Consider the following 19,203-nt stretch of genomic DNA (forward strand, 5'->3'; position numbering starts at 1 on the left):
GTTAACTCTTTTTCAGTCAAAGATCTATAATATCAATAATTAGGTTAAATTAATTTATCAGATAAATAAAATAATTAGTTGAAAGACACATAATTATTTTCTATTTTTTTAATTATTTACAATATTTTTTTTTCATTTTCACACTCAGAAATTTTTTTTTATGAGTTTTTTTTTTTTTTAAAACTCAGAATCTTTTTTTTTTGGCTCAGAGTCTTAACCCACAGTTATTCAATTATAAATATGAATGGCTACCAACGTCACTGACAAGACACAACACCATTAGCCGCCCTTTATAAGCAGTTTGTGTTTCTTCTTTTACATGCATATCTGTTAGTTTTATATTAATAATGACGTGGCATTCCCATACATGTCATATGAATATATTAACCAAGGAATTAATTTCGTAAAAGAAAAAAAAAAAAAATTTGTAAAGATAAAAGGAGGAAACTTAGGCATTCATTAATGGTTTTAGATATTTTTTATTTTTTGTTTTTGTTTTTGGCAGAATGGAAAACAAAAAAATCAGAATCCATGGTGATGTAGATCGAATACCAAAATTGCCAGAAGAAACCCTCCATATCATCCTCTCAAAGCTCTTCATGGAAGACGCAAGCCGATTCAGCGCGGTGTCCAAGATTTTCTTATCTGCGGCTCGATCCTTCCCAGTGCTCGATTCGACTATGCCATATTCTCCAAAAAATCATCAGCGTCGCCACGGTACAAATTGACTTCGTATGAATCTTTTTTGGATTTCGTCTTTAATTCCGTTGAACGTCGACGGCGACTTTCGCTGATTAATATTAATAATAATACTGATTTTAGTTTGCAGAGATTGAGATTTTTAGGGCCTGAAAGTAGATATGTAATAAATGATCGGAGGGTTGAGCATTTGGTAAATTTTGCATTAGAGAATAAAGTCGTTGAACTTGATCTGCATGTTTTTTTGCCTAGTTATATTTTCTTCTCATCACTTGAAAATCTTGAAGCTATCAGGTTTAACTTTTAAGGGGTATTTGCAGGATTATTTAGTTTTAAGTTGTCCATTGATTGAGCAATTCGGTCTCACTCACTGCACAATTTTGAAACTCATCGATTTGTCTGAGTGTGCTAATCTCAAACACCTAGTGTTAGAATTTTTATTTTAAGAAAGCAGTGTGCTAAGATTTTAAATTTTTATATTATAACAAGAAAACTAGAACTAAATTTGAGTTTTTCATAAATAGATCAAGGTCAAACTTGAATACTTCTAAAATCATGTGGGCCAAGTTTACGAATATTAATACTCAATACAATTCGGTTCAATTACATCCGTATTTGGAACACATAATAAAGGTTAAACTCTATTTCTAGTAATTTGTAATTTAAATTTAAACTAATATTATTTGAAAATATTGAAAAAAAATTAAGGCAAACTCCAATATAATTTATGTGAATTTCCGTCCTGTGAATGCTGGTCAACAGAAGTGAACAACAATTAATTAAACTTTTTTAGTGAAATAGTCTCATTTACACTCCTATATATATATATTTTTTTTTTGGAAAAAAAAAAAAAAAAACAAATCTCACGCTGTTCATTGAGATTGATCAGTTTAATTAAGTGAAAGATTCGGATATGGGCTGGACCATGTTATTGGTCCCCTATATTATGGGCTGGTCTATTTATTGCTTGGTGCACATTTGACTACTTCTAACATTAGTCGATTTTTATTTTTATTTTTTTATTTTTTGTTTTTTTTGCTGTACAGCATTTATTTAATATTTAAATTTAAAATGTAAGGAAGATTTAAAGATATAATATTTGTTTAAAATAATATAGGGGGACAGCATTCATCTCTCCTAGGCTACAACATCCCAAGAACAAGGTGACTAAATCAAAATTTTGCATCACAGAGAGGTTTCTTAATCGTTTCAGGGATTTTCTTGTCTATTTTGGTTATTGTCAAACATTGTCTCTACGCTGTGTTTGTAGTAAGATAAGTATACATCCACATTAATTATGATCAAATTGTTGTTGTTGTTGTTGTTGTTTTTTTTTTTTTTTGGTAATTCGTTTTTCGTTTATGTTCTTTTTTCACTGTTGGTGATAGTATAACTTTTACATACAGGTATTGATTTTTCCTAAAGAAATGAAAGAAACGAAGAATCCTCCATTGCATTGGGTTAACATCCCAAGCTACAAGTTAGCAAAATGGACCATAATCTTGTGGAATTGATCGAAAACTTACTTTGGCTTGTTCCTTCCTTGTGTGGAAACTATGTCTATCAGGCAGCCTAGAATGAAAAAACTCTTCAAGTTTCCATTGCAGACGAGGACGAGCTTTGCTGTGAACTAGTACTTGCAAAATGCTGGCGGATTACTTGGCAGAAGCTGAAAAGGGCCACTTTAAAGGTTTTAAGGTGCAGAATTCTGCGGTTAAAATTGGCAAGTCCATAACATTTTTTTTTTCTTTTTTTCTTTTTATTTTTTATTTTTTATTGTTTTGGGTCCCGTTGACGACCGCTCAGATGATGTTCACATATCCGCTAACAGCTAACTGACATCTTAAAAAAAAAAAAAAAAAAAGTAATAAATAAAAACAATTTTGTTGTTTTCTGCAATTTTTCTGCACCGAAATATTTCCTCTTTATTTATTTATTATTATTATTATTATTATTATTTTTTAAAATTTTTGTGCTTGGTGAAACATATTATCGTCTACAATAAGTGAAACCAACGTTTGAATCATGAAAATAGAGTTAGAAACCAATTATTATTTACAATATGAAACTTATTTAACAAGTTTTAAAACTATGAATGAGATCATTGACAGGAGTTAAAACCAATATACTTGTCTTTCAACAATTATGTCAAGTTGCTTAAACAAATATCACATTTCAAATATGTTGATAACAGCAATCTTTAATGCTACTGGGAATGATTGATTACTGTCAAAAGAATGTCTGCAACCTCAACACCAAAATTCTGTTCCAAAAAAAAAAAAAAAAAAAAAAAAAAAAAAAAAAGAATTCCTAATAAATTACATGTTTGACATGTAAATTTATTTCTCATGTTTGGTATCAACTTTTCTTCTGTAAACAAGCTTGGCAAAAAACCAAACAAGAGTTTACTAGCAAAACTGAAAATAAACCAGCAAACACGTCCCAGTAGAGAGCTTTTAACAGGGTCATCGGTCAACAACCCAGCCGAAGAACCTTTATGTGTGTAGGGAGAGAAAGCGATAACTCCAACCAAACCTGCATTTGAAACATCCACAGTGGGCCCAGATTTTCCACAACATGCAAAACTAGAACATCCATTAGAATCACAATAGAAGATATGAATTATCATATTATCAAATCAAAAGAATCAAGAAGTCCCTTTTTCCATATGTTCCACTACTTGTACATCCTCACCTTTTTTTTTTAGGGGGGGACAAAATTTTGAATTCTGGAAAAGCCATGTAACCCTCTTTCTCTTACCCAAAAACAAAAAAATAAATAAAAAATAAAAAATAAAAAAATAAAAAAATAAAAAAATGTTACCCTAAAAAACATTCTTCAAAAAAATATTGAAGTTTCACCCCTTAATCAGGTCTTACAAAACTCACCACCACTACAAAAAGTTCCCACCCTATTTCTTTGCATGGTAGATGACACTTTAAATGAAAACATCTATAACAGACTCTTCCCAACCCACAAAGGAAAAAAGGCCAAAATTATGGGGGAACTATAATGAGAATAGGCACAAAAAAAGCCTGATATACTCTGATGGAGATATAATATTTACGAAAACTTAGAGCCGTAAGTATTATTAGATCCTGGAACTTGAGTGGGGCGACTATTAGGGAAGGGAGGTTGCAAAATCGGGATGTGATATGGCATTGCAAAAGGTTGCTGTCCACCAGCCAACCAATGGTGGAGGTACATATAGCTGCATGGCTTGGCCAGCTGCAATTCCTGCTCCAAATTATGAAAAGAAAATGCCTCGATGAAAAAGTCACAGGAATAACCTTCCAATAAGATGTATTGAATATAATAAACAATTTAGAATATTTTTATCCAGATTAAGATGGTCAGAAGTATAATTAATAATTATACTCAAATTTATTCTTGTTTGACCTCCCAGATTTGATTGTGAAATTATTAAACCATGCCATACCCTGGTGCTTTGGAAAAGGGACCTGCTGTGGAGGCATAACAGGACGCGCAGATAGAGGTGAAATACCCGTGACACCCTGTACCAACTCCTTCAATATCAAAGTAAGAGATAATTAAGCAACCGAGAAAAAGAGATAAATGCATTGAAATTCTACTTTAAGCATAGTTGTGCAATAACTGAACTATAGACCATTATCCTAAAATAGTTACGGTTGGATACAAGAATCTTTGCTTAACAAATCATGATCCTCAATATGGATCATCTCCATCATCTCTCATAATTTCCTCTATGCTACAATTATACCACCAATAATCATATACTTTTTTGCTAGTATCTATGATATTTTTGGTATATTTTTACCGCTTGTTGCTCTCTCCGGTTTATGCTTTAGGGTTAGCTATCCGTTAGTTTAGAAAGAAAACCAGAAATTTCCTCTAATTTGGATACTGCCAAATGGACTATGGAAGACTTCCGCTCTTAGCAAAAAACAGCTGAATATGAATCTTAAATAGCAGCCAGCTACCAGTTCTCAAATTTAATTAAATAATTCACAAACATCAGATGGCTTTAATCACATAATCACGCACTCCCATCATGCTCAGGCACAGTATGTTACTTGAGAAACAGGATGCAAATAGACAAGCTGCCCTAGACGTCCACCAACCATAACCTGGAAAGGGGGAGCGAGCTGAATAAATCCATAAAAGTGGCCAAGAAATCAGCAAGATTGAGATCATTATCCAGTATATACTAAATTTTCTTGTTTGGTCATCAGTTACAGACAGTATAAAAAGTACTAGGAAGACGCTAAAAAAATGGCAAACTCCTTGTACTAACAGCTTGAGAACTTGGATGCACATAGGCAGGTCCAGCCTGAAGCGGATGCTGTCCTGCATATCTAAGGGGCTGTGTCCTGCTTCCCACATGTCCAACAATCTATTTCCAGAAAATAACCCGGAAATAATTATAAATACTACCCTTATACAGACCAGACAGACACCCACCCAAAAAAAAAAAAAAAAAGGAATAATAAAACACAAAAATAGAAACATATTAAGTTTTATTCTGTCAGTCTGCCACTCTGGAATGTGCAACAGGCAACAACCTATTTCCAGAAAATAAAACCCAGAAATAATTATAACCATTACCCTCAGACAGGCACCTACACACACACACACACACACACACACATATATATATATATATTAAGTTTAATTCTGTCAGTCTGCCTCTCTGGATTCTTCACCTGATAATTCATATGATGCAATTTGATAGCACTAAAGATTAGTACTTAGTTGCACCAAAATGGTTTAGTGTGCCACCACAAGTGTTCACCTTTTGTAAAGAGTACAGTAAACCATGTTAGATTGTTTAATTTACAAAAGGTTCTCAATCCATGTTAGATTGTTTAATTTACAAAGGGTTCTCAATTAGCAAACCAGCAGATTAGATTCAAATTGTATCGTTATCTTCTTATTGAGCCAGTTCAATTGAAGAAGAAACAAAACAGCTATAATAGTGTCCAAAAAAAGGTGGAAAAATGAACTCTTGCACAAACACTATAAGCCAAAGAAGTTCCTTCATTATGTTGGTTGATAAATAAGGGTAAAGAAGAGAAAAAAGACAAAGGAATAATATTTTAAAGGTTCTAGCTTCCTTCAAGAACAGATTTCACTAAATCATAATAAAACAACTAAAAGAATTCAATAACATCTAATGATACTTACAGGTTGTGAAAACTGTGAACCGGTGCCACCATTCCCAGTTGTGAAATTACCATATGGGACAACTTTAACAGGTAAAGACGAATGTGATGCAAAAGGACCCATTCCAACTTCTGGCTGACCAGCAGCAACAGGTACTGCAGGAGACGTACTTGGTATGTATCCCATACTTGCAACTGAAGGCACAGCAGGAGTTGCTGATATAGTGTTTGTAAATGATGGAGAGAATATTTTTGCTCCTGGGTTGAGCTTGAATTCCTGAGATAGAAGACATTCAAAAATATTTTCAACTCCAAAAAGACAAAAAAGAACAACTTAGCATGATATTGTCCAATCTAGTATCAGTAAAGAAAAAGAAATTAATAATACATAGGCAATTAAGATGGCTGAGAAGAAAGCAGTATGTAATTCCCTCATAATGCAAGTGTTAAAAAAAATAATAATAATAAAGTGTTAAAAAGAAAAAATACTTACTTTAGCAGTTTTATATGAATCTGAACCATGAGAAGAAACTGTATCAGTTGATGTTACAACCAAACTATTACAAGATTCTGAGGTCACATCCAGAGCAGGATTCAGTGAGGTTGAGACACCTGAGGAGACAGCAAGGGGAGGAGTATCTGCTGAAGTGGGCCTTTCAGAACACTGGTTGCTCATTTTTACAGATACAGGAGCATGAAAAGAAGATACTTCAGAAATCAACAACTTGGATGCCATTTTCATAGGCCTTTCCTTTATAGATTTTATTTGGGTAATGCACGTATCCACTGCATTCAAAGTATAAACAATTGAATATTAGGCTTTACTGGGTAAGGCAGGTAACCAACCACAGCATGAAAAAATCCAAATAAGCAAGCCAATAAACATTGTTCAACTGAAAAAAGCAAAATTTGAGTATCAGTTTAAAGACATTTATGTCTGTAGGATATGCACCTTACCAGCGCAATCAGTTTTTTATATAGTGAAGACTATGCATACAGTACTATGTTCAGCACCTTAATGCTAAAATTTCCAATAGCAGTTTTATTACACTACTGGGGTAAATGTGATGAAGGGCCCCCAATCAAAAGATGGATATACTCATGTCAAGAAGTTATGAAGGAATTAAATATCAATATAAAAAAGAACCAACCTGGACAATCATATACAAAATTAATTTTGAATGCTAAAAATATCAATATAGATATTGACTTACAGCTTGAACTTGAGCCTTGACCTTTATCAGCCTGCAAAAAATAGTTGCACTAATAAGCATTGATAAAATAAAAGTTGCTTGAGAAGTGTGATAGAATAGCATCAACTAAGCATAAAAAGTTCAAAGAGACTCTTAACATACACTTTCTTCCCTTTCTTCCTTCTGTAAGCCTACTTTCTCTCTGAATCCAATCTGCTCCCCCTTTGACCCATCATGCCCAAACTGTCTGTTAAACAATTGACATGATTCTAACATAAGATGGAAGCAAAATCATAAAAACAAAAAGGTAAGAGCAGTATAGTACCATGACAGTGTTTGGCACAGATACATGTAATCTGACATGATGATAATGTTTCTCTGCCCAACACAAAAGGCAAAAGCATTTGCCACATAGGATATCTATTCCACAACTAACTGTGTAAGCACTCCTGATGCCAGTATCAAGGCACAGAATTAAGACCCAAATTTAGGGTTGCCCCCATAATACAATTTCCCAAGTTTTTTTATAAACAAGTAATGAAATACAACTCATACCTCCTATTATTTGCGGCCTCAGAGGCTTCTTTAATCTGCATTGAAAACAAAATAAGTACTTAGAATACTCATACGGCTACATACATATTACAATAAAAAATTTTAGCATTTGCACCAACATTAGTTTTCTCTCTTTGGTCTCTACCGCATCAGGCCTAGTTAGACATCGGTGGCTTTGAGGCTGGAGGAGAAAACAAGTAATACAAGGACTCCTATCAATTAATGGTTCTTTTAACTTTGACCCAGAGAATTTGTAGGGACAAGAATTAGGCTTCTGTAGGCAAGAAGCAACTTATTAGCATGATGAAAACAGCTTAACAATCCAACTTCTTGCATTCTCTTTCTCCTTCCTCGCTTTTTTTTTTTTTTTTTTTTTTTTTTTGGTTTCCATGAGTGCTAAAGTTGTTCTCCTTTCTGGTTGCTTCCAATAGAATTCTTTCTTTTCTTTATCTTTGTTTTTGTTTATAAAAAGGTCTCATTGACCAATTACTCAAATAAGATCTGATATATTACAAGATATGATTCAACCCAAATAATATGACCTGTGAATTATTTTACGACAAACCTTATAAATTAAAGGATACCTTTTCTAAGTTTGTCCTATCTTTTTTCCCATGTTCAACTTCCACTGAATTTCCAACGTCATTCGATGATGCTTTTCTAACTTCATGCTCCTTCCAAGGATGTACAAGCATGAAAACATGATCAAAGCTGTTCCCATTTTGTATTGAACTCCTGGTTTAACAAGTGAAGAGTATATAGTTCCATTATAATGCAGAATTCAACAATCGTAACTAGGAAACAGAGTATCTCAGCAACCACTTTTGCTAAACATGAAATTATTTCGTTTGTGAATGCAGAATATAAACGAAATGCTGTCAAATAGTTGAGGAGACTACAATAATAACAGATTGGTTGAGTGAATAGGAAAGCTAGTACATTCCAAATGTGTTGACACTCTCAAATAAAGCCACTTAAACAATCATAGTAAATTTAAAATTAAAACAAATATATACAAAAATGTTTAAATGACATGACGGCATAACCTTCTAAAATACAACAATCTCTAATCTCATTAAAACATGAAAGATGAAAAACCCGATAGGAAAAAGAGTTTTAATTTTTAATCTAATGAAAATGGACTTGGCTAGATGATTTTTTGTTTTTTTTTTTTTTTTTTTTTTTTAAAAAAAAACCTCAGGGGAATGAACTGAACAACTACTCGTTCTAGGTTATTGAGTTATTTTAAATATATTTATTCTTTTAGCAATCAAGAGAAGTAAAATTTGAGTTTACTTAATAAATTTGGCTAACCATTTTGGAACTATTAATAGCAAAAAATTAAGTAAATATGAGCCACCAATGTTCCAAATAAATTGACATTTATTTTTTTGGGAAAGAAATAGTAATAAACAATAACAAAAAGATTACCAGAAAAATGCTTTTTTGATTTTAACAAATAACGGAACACAAATATTATTTTAGAAGTAAGGATTTCCAAGCTAAAATTCTTTCAAGTAGTGGATGTTAATTAGGATTTAGAACTAAGGAGTGGCTAATTAAACACTAGAAATATCTACATAAATACTAAAAAAAAAATAAATAAATAAATCTACACTCACCGGCGACAAAAGCTTCGTGGGAGACAGCTGGATATTAGTTCCAACTCTCCCAGCAAGGTTGCTAGCGGTTTTCCTCAGCCTTGGTTGTTATTGATGAAAGAGACAGAAACCCAGGAAAAAAACACAAAAGGCTCAGGCATAATCAGATAGAAAGAGAATTGATTACGCCTTGACCATACCTTACAAACGACATACCAATCGGTTACAACATAAAAACTTATGGAATCAACAAAATTTTCTCCATCAAACGGCCATGAATTTGTATAGAAAGATGGAAACGAGAAAATAAAAAATAGTCAAAAAATTCAGAATGGGAAAAAAAAGTAAAAGGGCTTTTTAGTAATTTTAAAATAAAATGAAGTGCAGGTAGAATTTTTATAAAGATTGGGCTTTAGAATCCATTTGACTTGAGTATTCGACGTAGGGTTTGACAGACTAGACTTGTAGTTTTAGGCCTTTTAGTTAAAAGAACCGGACAGCCCATTTAATTGGGTTATTTCCAAAAGTCTATTTTTAAATATTTGGGCTTTTGGAATTGAAACATGCACATTGAATCAGATTGGGAATTAGAATACCGAATCAAAATAAGAATTGAATTGCTATTAGAAATTAATATTCTTTTATTATGGTGGGCTATAAATAGCCAATAAGAGATTGGAAGTGATAGGAAAAATCATAAAAAAAAACCAGATAATTTTGCTTCTTCACCGCTAGGGATATTTTTTAACGCCGTTCTCGTCACCTCATTCGCAGATTCCGCAGACTGAGAAACATGCCTAACAAGCGGACGCTTCGTCGAAGGTTTTTCCTTAAGTTTCTTTTGTGTTTAATGTGAATGCAAATTATTTTCTAATTTTTTTTTATTAGGATTTAGTAGTTGTTCTTCATGTGGATCTTCCTTTTTAAGAAGTTATTTTATTTTATGTTATTTTATATTTTGATTGGTTCATTGTTAAATAGTTTTCAATTCTGTTGGGTAATTATAGGAATAAAAAGTCAGGCAAAAGTGGGTTGGAGGAATGTGAGAGGTTTACCAGAGTTGAAGGGGTGAATGGGTTGAGAGATGTTGGTGGCAACCTAGGATCCCAACCATTATGGAAGATTTTTATTGAATCCCAGCTATTGAGCCAATTATGTAAGATTTTTGTGGCTATTTGGAATCTCTGGGTGTGCCTAGGGGAGATGTTTTTCTATCTAGCGTGCCAACCCTTCATTTTAGCGTTCACATTCTCTAGTTGGCTTTTACAACTGGATGATTATGATGATGATGCACTTGCTGCTGCTGATAATAATTATACACCTGCTGCTGCTGTTGCTGATAATACACTGGCAGATCATAAACTGAATCTTGTTGCTGATAATACACCTGCGGCAGCTGGTGATAATATGCCTGCTGCTGTTGCTGATAATACACCGGCAGATCATAAACTTAATCTTGTTGCTGATAATACACATGATAATCCTGCTGCAGCTTGTGATAATATGCCTGCTGCTGCAGCTGGTGATAATATGCCTGCTGCCGTTCCTGATAATACACCAGCAGATCATAAACTTAATCTTGTTGCTAATGATACACCTGCTGCAGCTGGTGATAAGATGCCTGCTGCTGTTGATGATAAACCTGCTGTTTCTGTTAAAACACTTGTAAAACTTAAACGTGCACTTAAACTTTTTCCTGATGACACACCGCCAGATCTTAAACATAAACTACCTCGGGTTGATTCTCCACGTCTCAAAATCGAGCCTCCAAGGCTTTGTTTTCCTGGTATGTTATTCCTCTAGTCTGATATCTCTAGGATTGATAATGTAATTTGCGTCCAAGGTTTTGTTTTCCTAATTTGCAATTTCTTTTGTTGCTCAAATCTGATATTTAGTACTTTGTATTCCTTATTTAGTGCTTTTTGTTCTTTAAACATTTTTAACCCTTACTACTGTTTTAGGCTCAACTTATCCTCTGCTCGTTGACAAGTTGGAGCTCATGGGCAGTCTCTTTATACTTGCTGACAAAAATAATTAGTTGGGTTGATTCTATGTATTAAGTTAATATATAGAAAAAGCTTATAAGTTTATTTGTTCATCAGCCTCATTATTATCCTTATTATTATTATTATTTTTTTTGGCTGAACCTAATAATTAGTTTATTTGGGCAGTCATCTTTCCGGTATTATTATGTTTATTATGCTTATGGTTGTCCGTTTCAATTTTTGGCCTAATAATTTCATTCTACATTTTTTCATTTGTGTTTTTTTTTTGGAAGGAATAAAGGGCAAAATCGTCGACACCTCAGTCATAATTGAAAATATAACCAAATCATACGTGGCAGTCTCGGTAAATGCGTTACTTTACATCCTTTAATGTGTAATGCCTATTGAATTTATTAAATTTATATCATTGCTCATAATAGTTATATGGTGTGTATCTGGTTTTCTTGCTTTAGGCTCAAACTAGATTTCGATACTTTTATCTCGTTAACAAAAGTGGGTGGGTTCTTCCTCCTGGCGGGCGTGCCATATTCAGGGGTATGATCACAATATATTTCTACTTGAGTTCTTTTATTATTTTTTAAAAATTGAATTAATTAATTAATTTTTTACTCTAATTCTCTTACCTGAATTTTTTGTTGTTTTAAATTGATATCTACTAGTGCATTACGTAGACTGTTCTAAGGGAAAACTGAAAACTTGTGGCCGATTCAGAATATTGAGCTGGGAGGTAGAAAAAGCCATGGAATTTGATACTGCTTTGGTGAGTATAGAAATTTGTTCATTCCAAATTTAAGTTACTTTTAAATGATGTTTTTTAACTTAGAGAGTTTTATTTATTTCCTTATGTTTTATTATTTGTTTATTTTTAACACAGCATGGAAAACGTAATGCTGCTGTAGACGCTATATTAAGAGTCCAGTTTACGTAGGTCGCAAGACCTCTTCTACAGTAAATGTTAGTTTTTCGTTTCCTTTATTATTGTAAATTCTGTGTTCCAGACCCGTATTTATTTTGTGTTACTGATAGTTTGTTTTGTGGACAGTGTGCAGCCGTAATAGGTTTGAGATAAAAGAAGCAGTAGATGAAGGTGGAAGCTCTGACTAAAGAGGCTGTAGACAGAATAGGATTTCTAACAAGATGTTATATATGTTTCTTTGCATTGTCTAATTAGTAACTAATCCCCAATATGGGAAATATATTTCTGTCTCCTTTTGATATATTTTGTATATTTTAGGGATGTTTTCACCACTGATATGAATTTTTTTTATTTTTTTATTAGAGACAATTATGCCTCCAACCACATTCAGTTTTTGATTTTTATTTTGGTTTTTGCTTTTTAAATTGCTTGCCCTCTTTATGAGTGCTGATAAAACCTTATAGCCTTCAGCCACATCAGTATCAGTCTCACTTTCCTCTTGGGCAACCCTTTGCGTTTTCACGCCTTTGCCTCATCGAAATCTTCTTTTTCTATCATGCTGTGGTAATGTTCAATCTCAAGACATAAAAGTATCAAACATGAGAGAAATGTCTTCAACAAAATGCCCACAGTGCTAAAACAGCATGTAAAAAAGCAGACTTCGATTAACACGCTGTGTAAAATAAAATACTGCAGGAAGAAATGTCCCTTTCTCATTATCAAACATGGAACTAAGTCTATAAGTGATTTTGAATATTTACCTCCTTATTCACAGGCCTTTAAACTCTTCATGTCCTCTACTGGAGAGAAAATCAGAAAAATGAAAGCGAAGTAAAGCAACAAGAGAGAGAGAGAGAGAGAGATTCCAAGAATACCACTAAGTTTTGATTAATCAAGATAACGGATGCAGTATTTGTTGCTGAACTAAATTCAATACTAACAAATCAGTAACCGTATCTTCATTCTAATTGGTTCATTATAAAGCTAGAAACGTGCAGCACATGCTTGAATTAACAACCACAAGCTCAGCTGGCAACTGAGAGCTGGAGCCTCAGCCGATATTTGACAGCATCACTCCCCCTCAAGCTAGGCTTTTCTGGAACTTAATCAGTTGACGGCATACTTCCCCTCAACCTTTAAGTGTCCTTCTTTTTAGCTCTAAATTGTGCTAGATTGCATACTGAACGGAATAGTACAAACTTTTAACTTGGACCTCAAAAACTGAAACCGTGATTACCTAGAGATTTAGTGAAGACGTCTGAGTTTGTTCTTTGGAAGGCACATACCTAATCTCAATTTCTCTGACTAACACCTTATCTCTAGCAAAACAAAATGCGATTTCCACTTGCATGATGAACTGGGTTAGCAGCGCCAATATTATATATCAATCAAGATCATCTGTTATGTTGCAAGATCATGGCTGTATTTCTAGCCATGCCTTTGTATAAGTGTCCCTATAAATTAGGCATCGCCTAGGCGCCTTCGCTGTTGTCTTAATCAGTTGGTAAACCTACATATTTGTTTGCAGTTGTAAGGTTTCATTAAGAAAGAAAAGGAGATCAATAAATTTACTCCAATATCTCTTGTTAACAGTGTGTTGGCATTTTTTGTGATATGTTGTCATTTTGTTGCCTATCAATCTTTTTAGAAGTTTTCAATTTGCTGTGCTGAAACATTTCTCATATTTATATTATATAGGGAAATTTTCAGGCTTCTGCTTTAATTACCTTTCCAGTAGTCAGTGGTTGGACTTTCTCATCGCAATTTCGCTAGTTGGGATTTTTCCAAGTTTTGAATAAACAGGATTATTTACTTTGAAGGTTTCCGGGCAGATGTAATTTTGATGTGTTTTGATCAGAGTTGTCGTGTTTTTCATAGTGGAGGCCAGCTTTACTAATTGAATATGATAACAAATTTTATGTCATAACAGATTGAAAGAAACGCACAGGACTATGCATTTGTTTAATGATCCTAACAGCTGTACTTTTTCTGTTTTGAGTCTGATATTTTGATACTCTTTCTTTATAATTAAGGTCGTAAAAAGTGATTATGCCTTTTATTTTTATTTTTTATTTTATATTTTTAAATACGAAGGATGTTTAAATGATTGCAATTCGTAAGTGGTGGTTCAGTATTGTGAGTAGTCCAAATAGAAGGATGATCCATTTTGTATGTGGCATTTAATGTGGTGAGTGATCACTAAATGATGTTCGTGTAAGTTATTTATTCATTTCTTTGTTATTTTATTATGAGTTCATGATGTTATATTGTTTTAACTTTGATTTTTTAATCCGTTATAAAATTATATTATATGTTATAGAAATTTTATTACTATTTAGTGTTGATATATAAGCACTTAAGCAGTATTAAAGAGTGATAGAATTTTTTTTTTCCTTTTTAAAAAATAATAATAAATTGAGGAGACGATCTGGAAATTATGGTCATAATTGAAAAGTAACAATGCTTTCGCAGGGAGAACTTGCCCTTGGGACTCATTTCTCACGCGGTGCGAAAAATTACACAGCCATAAAGGCTCATAACAATGAATCCGAGTCAAAATGGGAAAGAATTGTACAGTCAAGGAAAAGGAAAATAAAAGAAAATGCAGGAACGTGAAAGCAAATTTGTGAGAAACTAAAATGAACTTCCAGAGAATTTGTTGATCCATAACAACAACTAAGCAATATTACATAGTATTACAGTATTTATTTTTTGAGATATGTAATCAGGCTCTCTATCTCTCGCTTAGCCTGATAACAAAACCAGCTACTAAGACTGTTACTACACATGGACATGTTTAACCTCTCTAAACAAATTAGCTTGAGATGGGATGACAGTGCACACGTGGCATTTAGGGTAAGACTGCCTGTGCGGTCAAAGAAAGTCAAAACCGTATCCTCATTTTTTTTTTTTTAACTCGATAATAAGAATTGTACAGCATTTGCAATTGCTTGTTTAGTGGTATCAGGTTTTTGGGGCTCAAATAATGCCATATCTTTTTTATTTTTTGGGGGGCATCGTTTATTAACTTTTAGTAACTTTTTTTGGGTGAATAATTAACTTGTCTATTCAGTTTCAATGTAAATAATATTTACAGACTATGCTAAACCATCCCGATCTCAGGTAAGCGTTAGACTTTTTATTTATTTATTTATGTATTTTATTTTATTTTAGCAATAAGGTAACCGTTAGACTTGCAATTCACGAAGCTTAATTTGTTGGAAATATAATAATAATAATAATTATTATGCGGAAACCATAGCGGTTAAGACTGTACTAATTTTTATAACCACTCCGATGTTCTTCATGTGTGCTCCAAATCCTCCACAAAAGAAGTGGAGGAAGCTTGGTGTGGGGTGAAGAACAGAGAAGTGAGTATTTCTAGAAGTGGCTCGGAAGGAAACGCCTTGGTAACGATGTTAACCATCTCATTCCTTTATTGTCCCCAATCTGTTTTTTATTTCCTCTTTCTCTTTGGAACCCATTTCCATTTAGAGATTTCTAAAAAATTTTACTTTTTCCCAAATTTTGTGGCTTAGGTGTGATATATAAAATTTAGTTTAGTTCACTAAATGTGACACTTCATATGTAGATATTTCTGGAGGTGTTGTACTCTCTCTCTCTCTCTCTCTCTCTCCCCCCTTTTTTTTTTGGTTCAATAGAATGTGAGAGTTGGATATTAATAGCAATCAAGCATCTATTTCAAGCTCAGTGGATATGATTGTGTAACGTTGAGCCCCGGTGCCAACATCTTAGAAATTAACAATGTCAAGTGTGGTCCGGGACATGGAATTAGCATGGATGGTTAGTACCTTCATTGGCACCCTAAACGGTTTAAGGATCAAGACCTGGGCTCATTCTCATTCAACCACTACTTCCATTATCACTTTTGAACATATCAAAATGCATACGCTATTGGATTTCGATTCAGATTTTGTACCAGGAATTATTCTGCCAGAATGATTTCTTGCAACATCAAAATTAAGAGTAAATCGGCTTGAAACTATGGTTGTAAAGGTAAAACCTTCAGACAAGTTAGAAAATACAATTGCTAGCTGGTAGTAGGAAGATGTACTGGATTTGCTATGTTAAAAAAATTTCATTGCTTTTCTTGAATAAAAAATAACTAAGAAAAAAGTAATATAAAGGAAAACCCAAAAAAAAAAGAAAAAAAAAAAAGTGTTTATAGTGTTTTGTCTATATTAACCCTACATCTATTCTTCCAAAGCTCTCATAGGGAATTTTTATTAAAACCAAGACTAAAGCTTACAATTCCGACAATTCTTTCTTTGAATGAACAAAATCCAAACCATGAACCAGTTACACAGAATGAATAACAAAAATATACTTGTCTTTACACTTGAAAAAAGAAAAAAACAAAAAAAAAAAAAAACAAAATGGAGATATAAATATTGCCAGAATAGTTTTGGTTTTATTTATTTTATTTTTCTAAATATGAAAATAAGAAATAATTTCACCACCTTTTGATCCATAAAAATAGATAGGGACATAATTTTCGTTTCCTCTATGTGCGTAGAATTAAAATTCCTAAATGAAATTTATAAATGTTAGTTTTAAAGCTTCGAACTCATTTGATTACAATGAAAATTTAAAAACTTAACATGTCATTACAATATATATATATATATATATTAATAAAATTCTTCAAGCTATAATGCTGATTTAACGGACATAGCAGAATGGTTGTACTATTTATAAGCTTTTAATCTGAAAAATGAACAAAATACATTGTATAAATCAATCATATCAATTCTCTTAACATTCAAGGACAAAGCACAAGCAGACAAACCAATACCCAATGTACGTAATAGAATGTAAACCAATTTTCTGTCGACCCTTTGATCAACCAAGAAAATCCACTACTGACTCCTGTGTAGTTTTCATTTCCCACATCAGGATATGAAATTGGAAATAGGAAGGGAAACATTGATAAGGATTTATCAACACCATGGATATTCAAACCTCCATATTGGTAACTTGACTTCATTGAGGGATGCGAAACTGTCATTGGGTAGAGTAGTGACTGCTAGAGGATGAACAACGAGCAGGGTATCAATCTTGGAACCATGAGGGAGAGAAGCATAATCCCCATAGTCAAGGAACAGAGGCACAACATGATATTGAAGCAGTGTCAATTGTGGCAGCTGTGGGTATTTTGAGAAGAAAGCATTGTCGGGAGGACAAAATACGGTGAATGTGGAATTGCCAATTAACCAGAAAGACTGCAAGAAAAAAATTGTAAGTGAAGGATTAGACAGCTTGACAATTAATACATATACACGAAATCCTAATCCTAAATAATTTTAATCGGTCATTTCGCTACTAATAGTATTGTTATTTTAAAGCTCAACATATATAGATTTTCAACCCAAATCAACTATGGAAACCATATTTTGGAAGCTATAATATTTATTACATCACCTTAACATAATGCTATAGTAACTAAATATATATTCCTATTATAAAATCATATGTTATATATACTCCAAATGTGTATAGGCAGTTTGTAATTTTTATGTTATCGTTTTTGTTTTATTTGAACGTTGCCAATACCAAAATAAATATCAAATTGGATTAGAGGTTATTGGTGTGTTCAATTACTAAACCTATGAGTAAGCTTTTGCTCTTTTTCTTGCCCTGAGGCATGGCACAATTGGAAGTCTTCAATGCTAAAAAGATGTTAAGAAGAAAAAATATATATATATATATTTTTTATTTTTTATTAATTATTAAAAATTTAATTCCTTGTCCAAAGAAAGATGTTCAGAATTCAGTTGTCCCATAAGCTAGCTAGGAGAGTTCAATTTAGGAAAGTTATTATTTGTTGAATTACATTTTATTGTTTTTCTTTCAAATCATTAATGGAGACCATAAAAAATTATTGATTAGACTGGTTTAAAATTATTGTAAGTTGATCAAGATTAAATAATTTTTTTTACCATGCATTGTGCTCTGTAATATGAGGTAGGTTCTTTTCTCGGTAATATTTAATGTAGAGCAGGTTGGACACCAAGTTAAAACATCTAATTAGTGTGGGAATGGGGACATATTAAATATGGTCATGCCCAAATTTTTGTCCAATTATATATAGAATAATTATCACATTTTGACAATCATGATTATTATATTTTCAAAATGGTATAAACAGTAGTTTATTATACTTGTATATCTATAATTGTAATTATTATAATTAATTATACTTGTATATCTTTTACACGATGGATACTAAATTAAACTTGAATTAGAATTCTTGGAGAGTTCGATTACTAAACCAGAGGCAAAGTAACCTTATTTTGCTTTCAACTTGGATTAGCTTCAGATTTTATATATATTCTTATCTTATTTTTTTTTTCTTTTTTTTTGTCAGAATATATTCATTAGTTCGAACCTTTCTTCTTCTTTTTTTTTTTTAAATGAAAATATTCAGTGGTTCAACGTTCATGGGGTAAGAAGACGTATGATTTGGAAGTCTTTAAACTTCAATATATTGCAAAATTTTTAAATAGACAATATATATATATATATATATATATTATTTTGCAAAAAAGAATGTAAACAAATATTAATTTTCACTGGCTTTGAGATTTAGAATAACAAAATTGTTATAATTAGGCTCACGGAGAACAAAAGTTCTAACGAAATGCATGTTCAGGATTGAATTATCCCATTAGGACAGTTCAACCAAGAAAAAATCTATTGTTCCTCTGATTAAGTCTTATCTTAACTTTTGAAGAAGAGGAAGAGGAAGAAGAAGAAGAAGAAGAAGAAGATGCAAATAGCATTATGCTATTTTACTTTGTTTTTCTGTTTTGCTCTCTTCCTTTATTAGTTACAATAAAAGGTCACACATTTGGTGCCATATCTTTGCATAATGTAAGTTGTAATACGCATTCTTACACACACACACACACTCACACGCATGCAACATAAAAATCCATGTGCTTTTTTTTTTTTTTTTTTTAAATTTCATTTTTTATTTTTTTATTGTAGTTGGAAAAAATTAAGAGAAAAAGTTTACGAAAATTCTCTTCTAAAAAGCAAGACTACATCCAAATTGCCTGAAACTTG

At 32.5% G+C, this 19,203-nt stretch overlaps 3 protein-coding genes across 7 annotated transcripts in view; 1 reads left to right on the forward strand and 2 right to left on the reverse strand.

The window, feature by feature from the left end:
• Positions 1-2,948: 2,948 nt before the first annotated feature.
• LOC125420685 (uncharacterized) lies at positions 2,949-9,498 on the reverse strand. Of its 5 annotated transcripts, XR_007238917.2 has the most exons (12): positions 9,214-9,498; positions 8,176-8,326; positions 7,592-7,626; positions 7,199-7,283; positions 7,058-7,088; positions 6,337-6,629; positions 5,866-6,120; positions 4,976-5,074; positions 4,755-4,808; positions 4,139-4,226; positions 3,767-3,936; positions 2,949-3,234 (listed from the first exon to the last, which is right to left on the reverse strand). XR_007238917.2 is itself a non-coding variant. In XM_048467456.2 (11 exons), exons 2-11 carry the CDS (start codon positions 8,284-8,286, stop codon positions 3,821-3,823), a joined length of 1,167 nt encoding a protein of 388 aa, XP_048323413.1. In that variant the 5' UTR covers positions 8,287-8,326; positions 9,214-9,497; the 3' UTR covers positions 2,954-3,820. The 5 variants fall into 5 exon arrangements, 3 of the variants coding, with proteins under 3 accessions (XP_048323413.1, XP_048323414.1, XP_048323415.1); XM_048467456.2 differs by having other exon boundaries at positions 2,954-3,936; positions 9,214-9,497; XR_007238918.2 differs by lacking the exon at positions 2,949-3,234 and having other exon boundaries at positions 3,907-3,936; positions 4,726-4,808; positions 9,214-9,497.
• A 362-nt stretch (positions 9,499-9,860) lies between these two features.
• Positions 9,861-12,509, forward strand: LOC107432708 (uncharacterized). The gene is made up of 7 exons (XM_048481132.2): positions 9,861-10,014; positions 10,200-10,978; positions 11,471-11,541; positions 11,651-11,732; positions 11,858-11,958; positions 12,073-12,152; positions 12,241-12,509. Exons 1-6 carry the CDS (start codon positions 9,986-9,988, stop codon positions 12,124-12,126), a joined length of 1,116 nt encoding a protein of 371 aa, XP_048337089.2. The 5' UTR covers positions 9,861-9,985; the 3' UTR covers positions 12,127-12,152; positions 12,241-12,509.
• A 3,974-nt stretch (positions 12,510-16,483) lies between these two features.
• Positions 16,484-19,203, reverse strand: part of LOC107432545 (uncharacterized) — a 75,086-nt gene continuing 72,366 nt past the window's right edge. Inside the window, exon 24 of the mRNA XM_060812285.1 lies at positions 16,484-16,498. The gene's annotated coding sequence lies outside the window, so the exon portion shown is untranslated. The remainder of the gene's footprint in view (positions 16,499-19,203) is intronic.

This window comes from Ziziphus jujuba, chromosome 1 (assembly GCF_031755915.1).
Source record: "Ziziphus jujuba cultivar Dongzao chromosome 1, ASM3175591v1".
NCBI lineage: Eukaryota > Viridiplantae > Streptophyta > Magnoliopsida > Rosales > Rhamnaceae > Ziziphus > Ziziphus jujuba.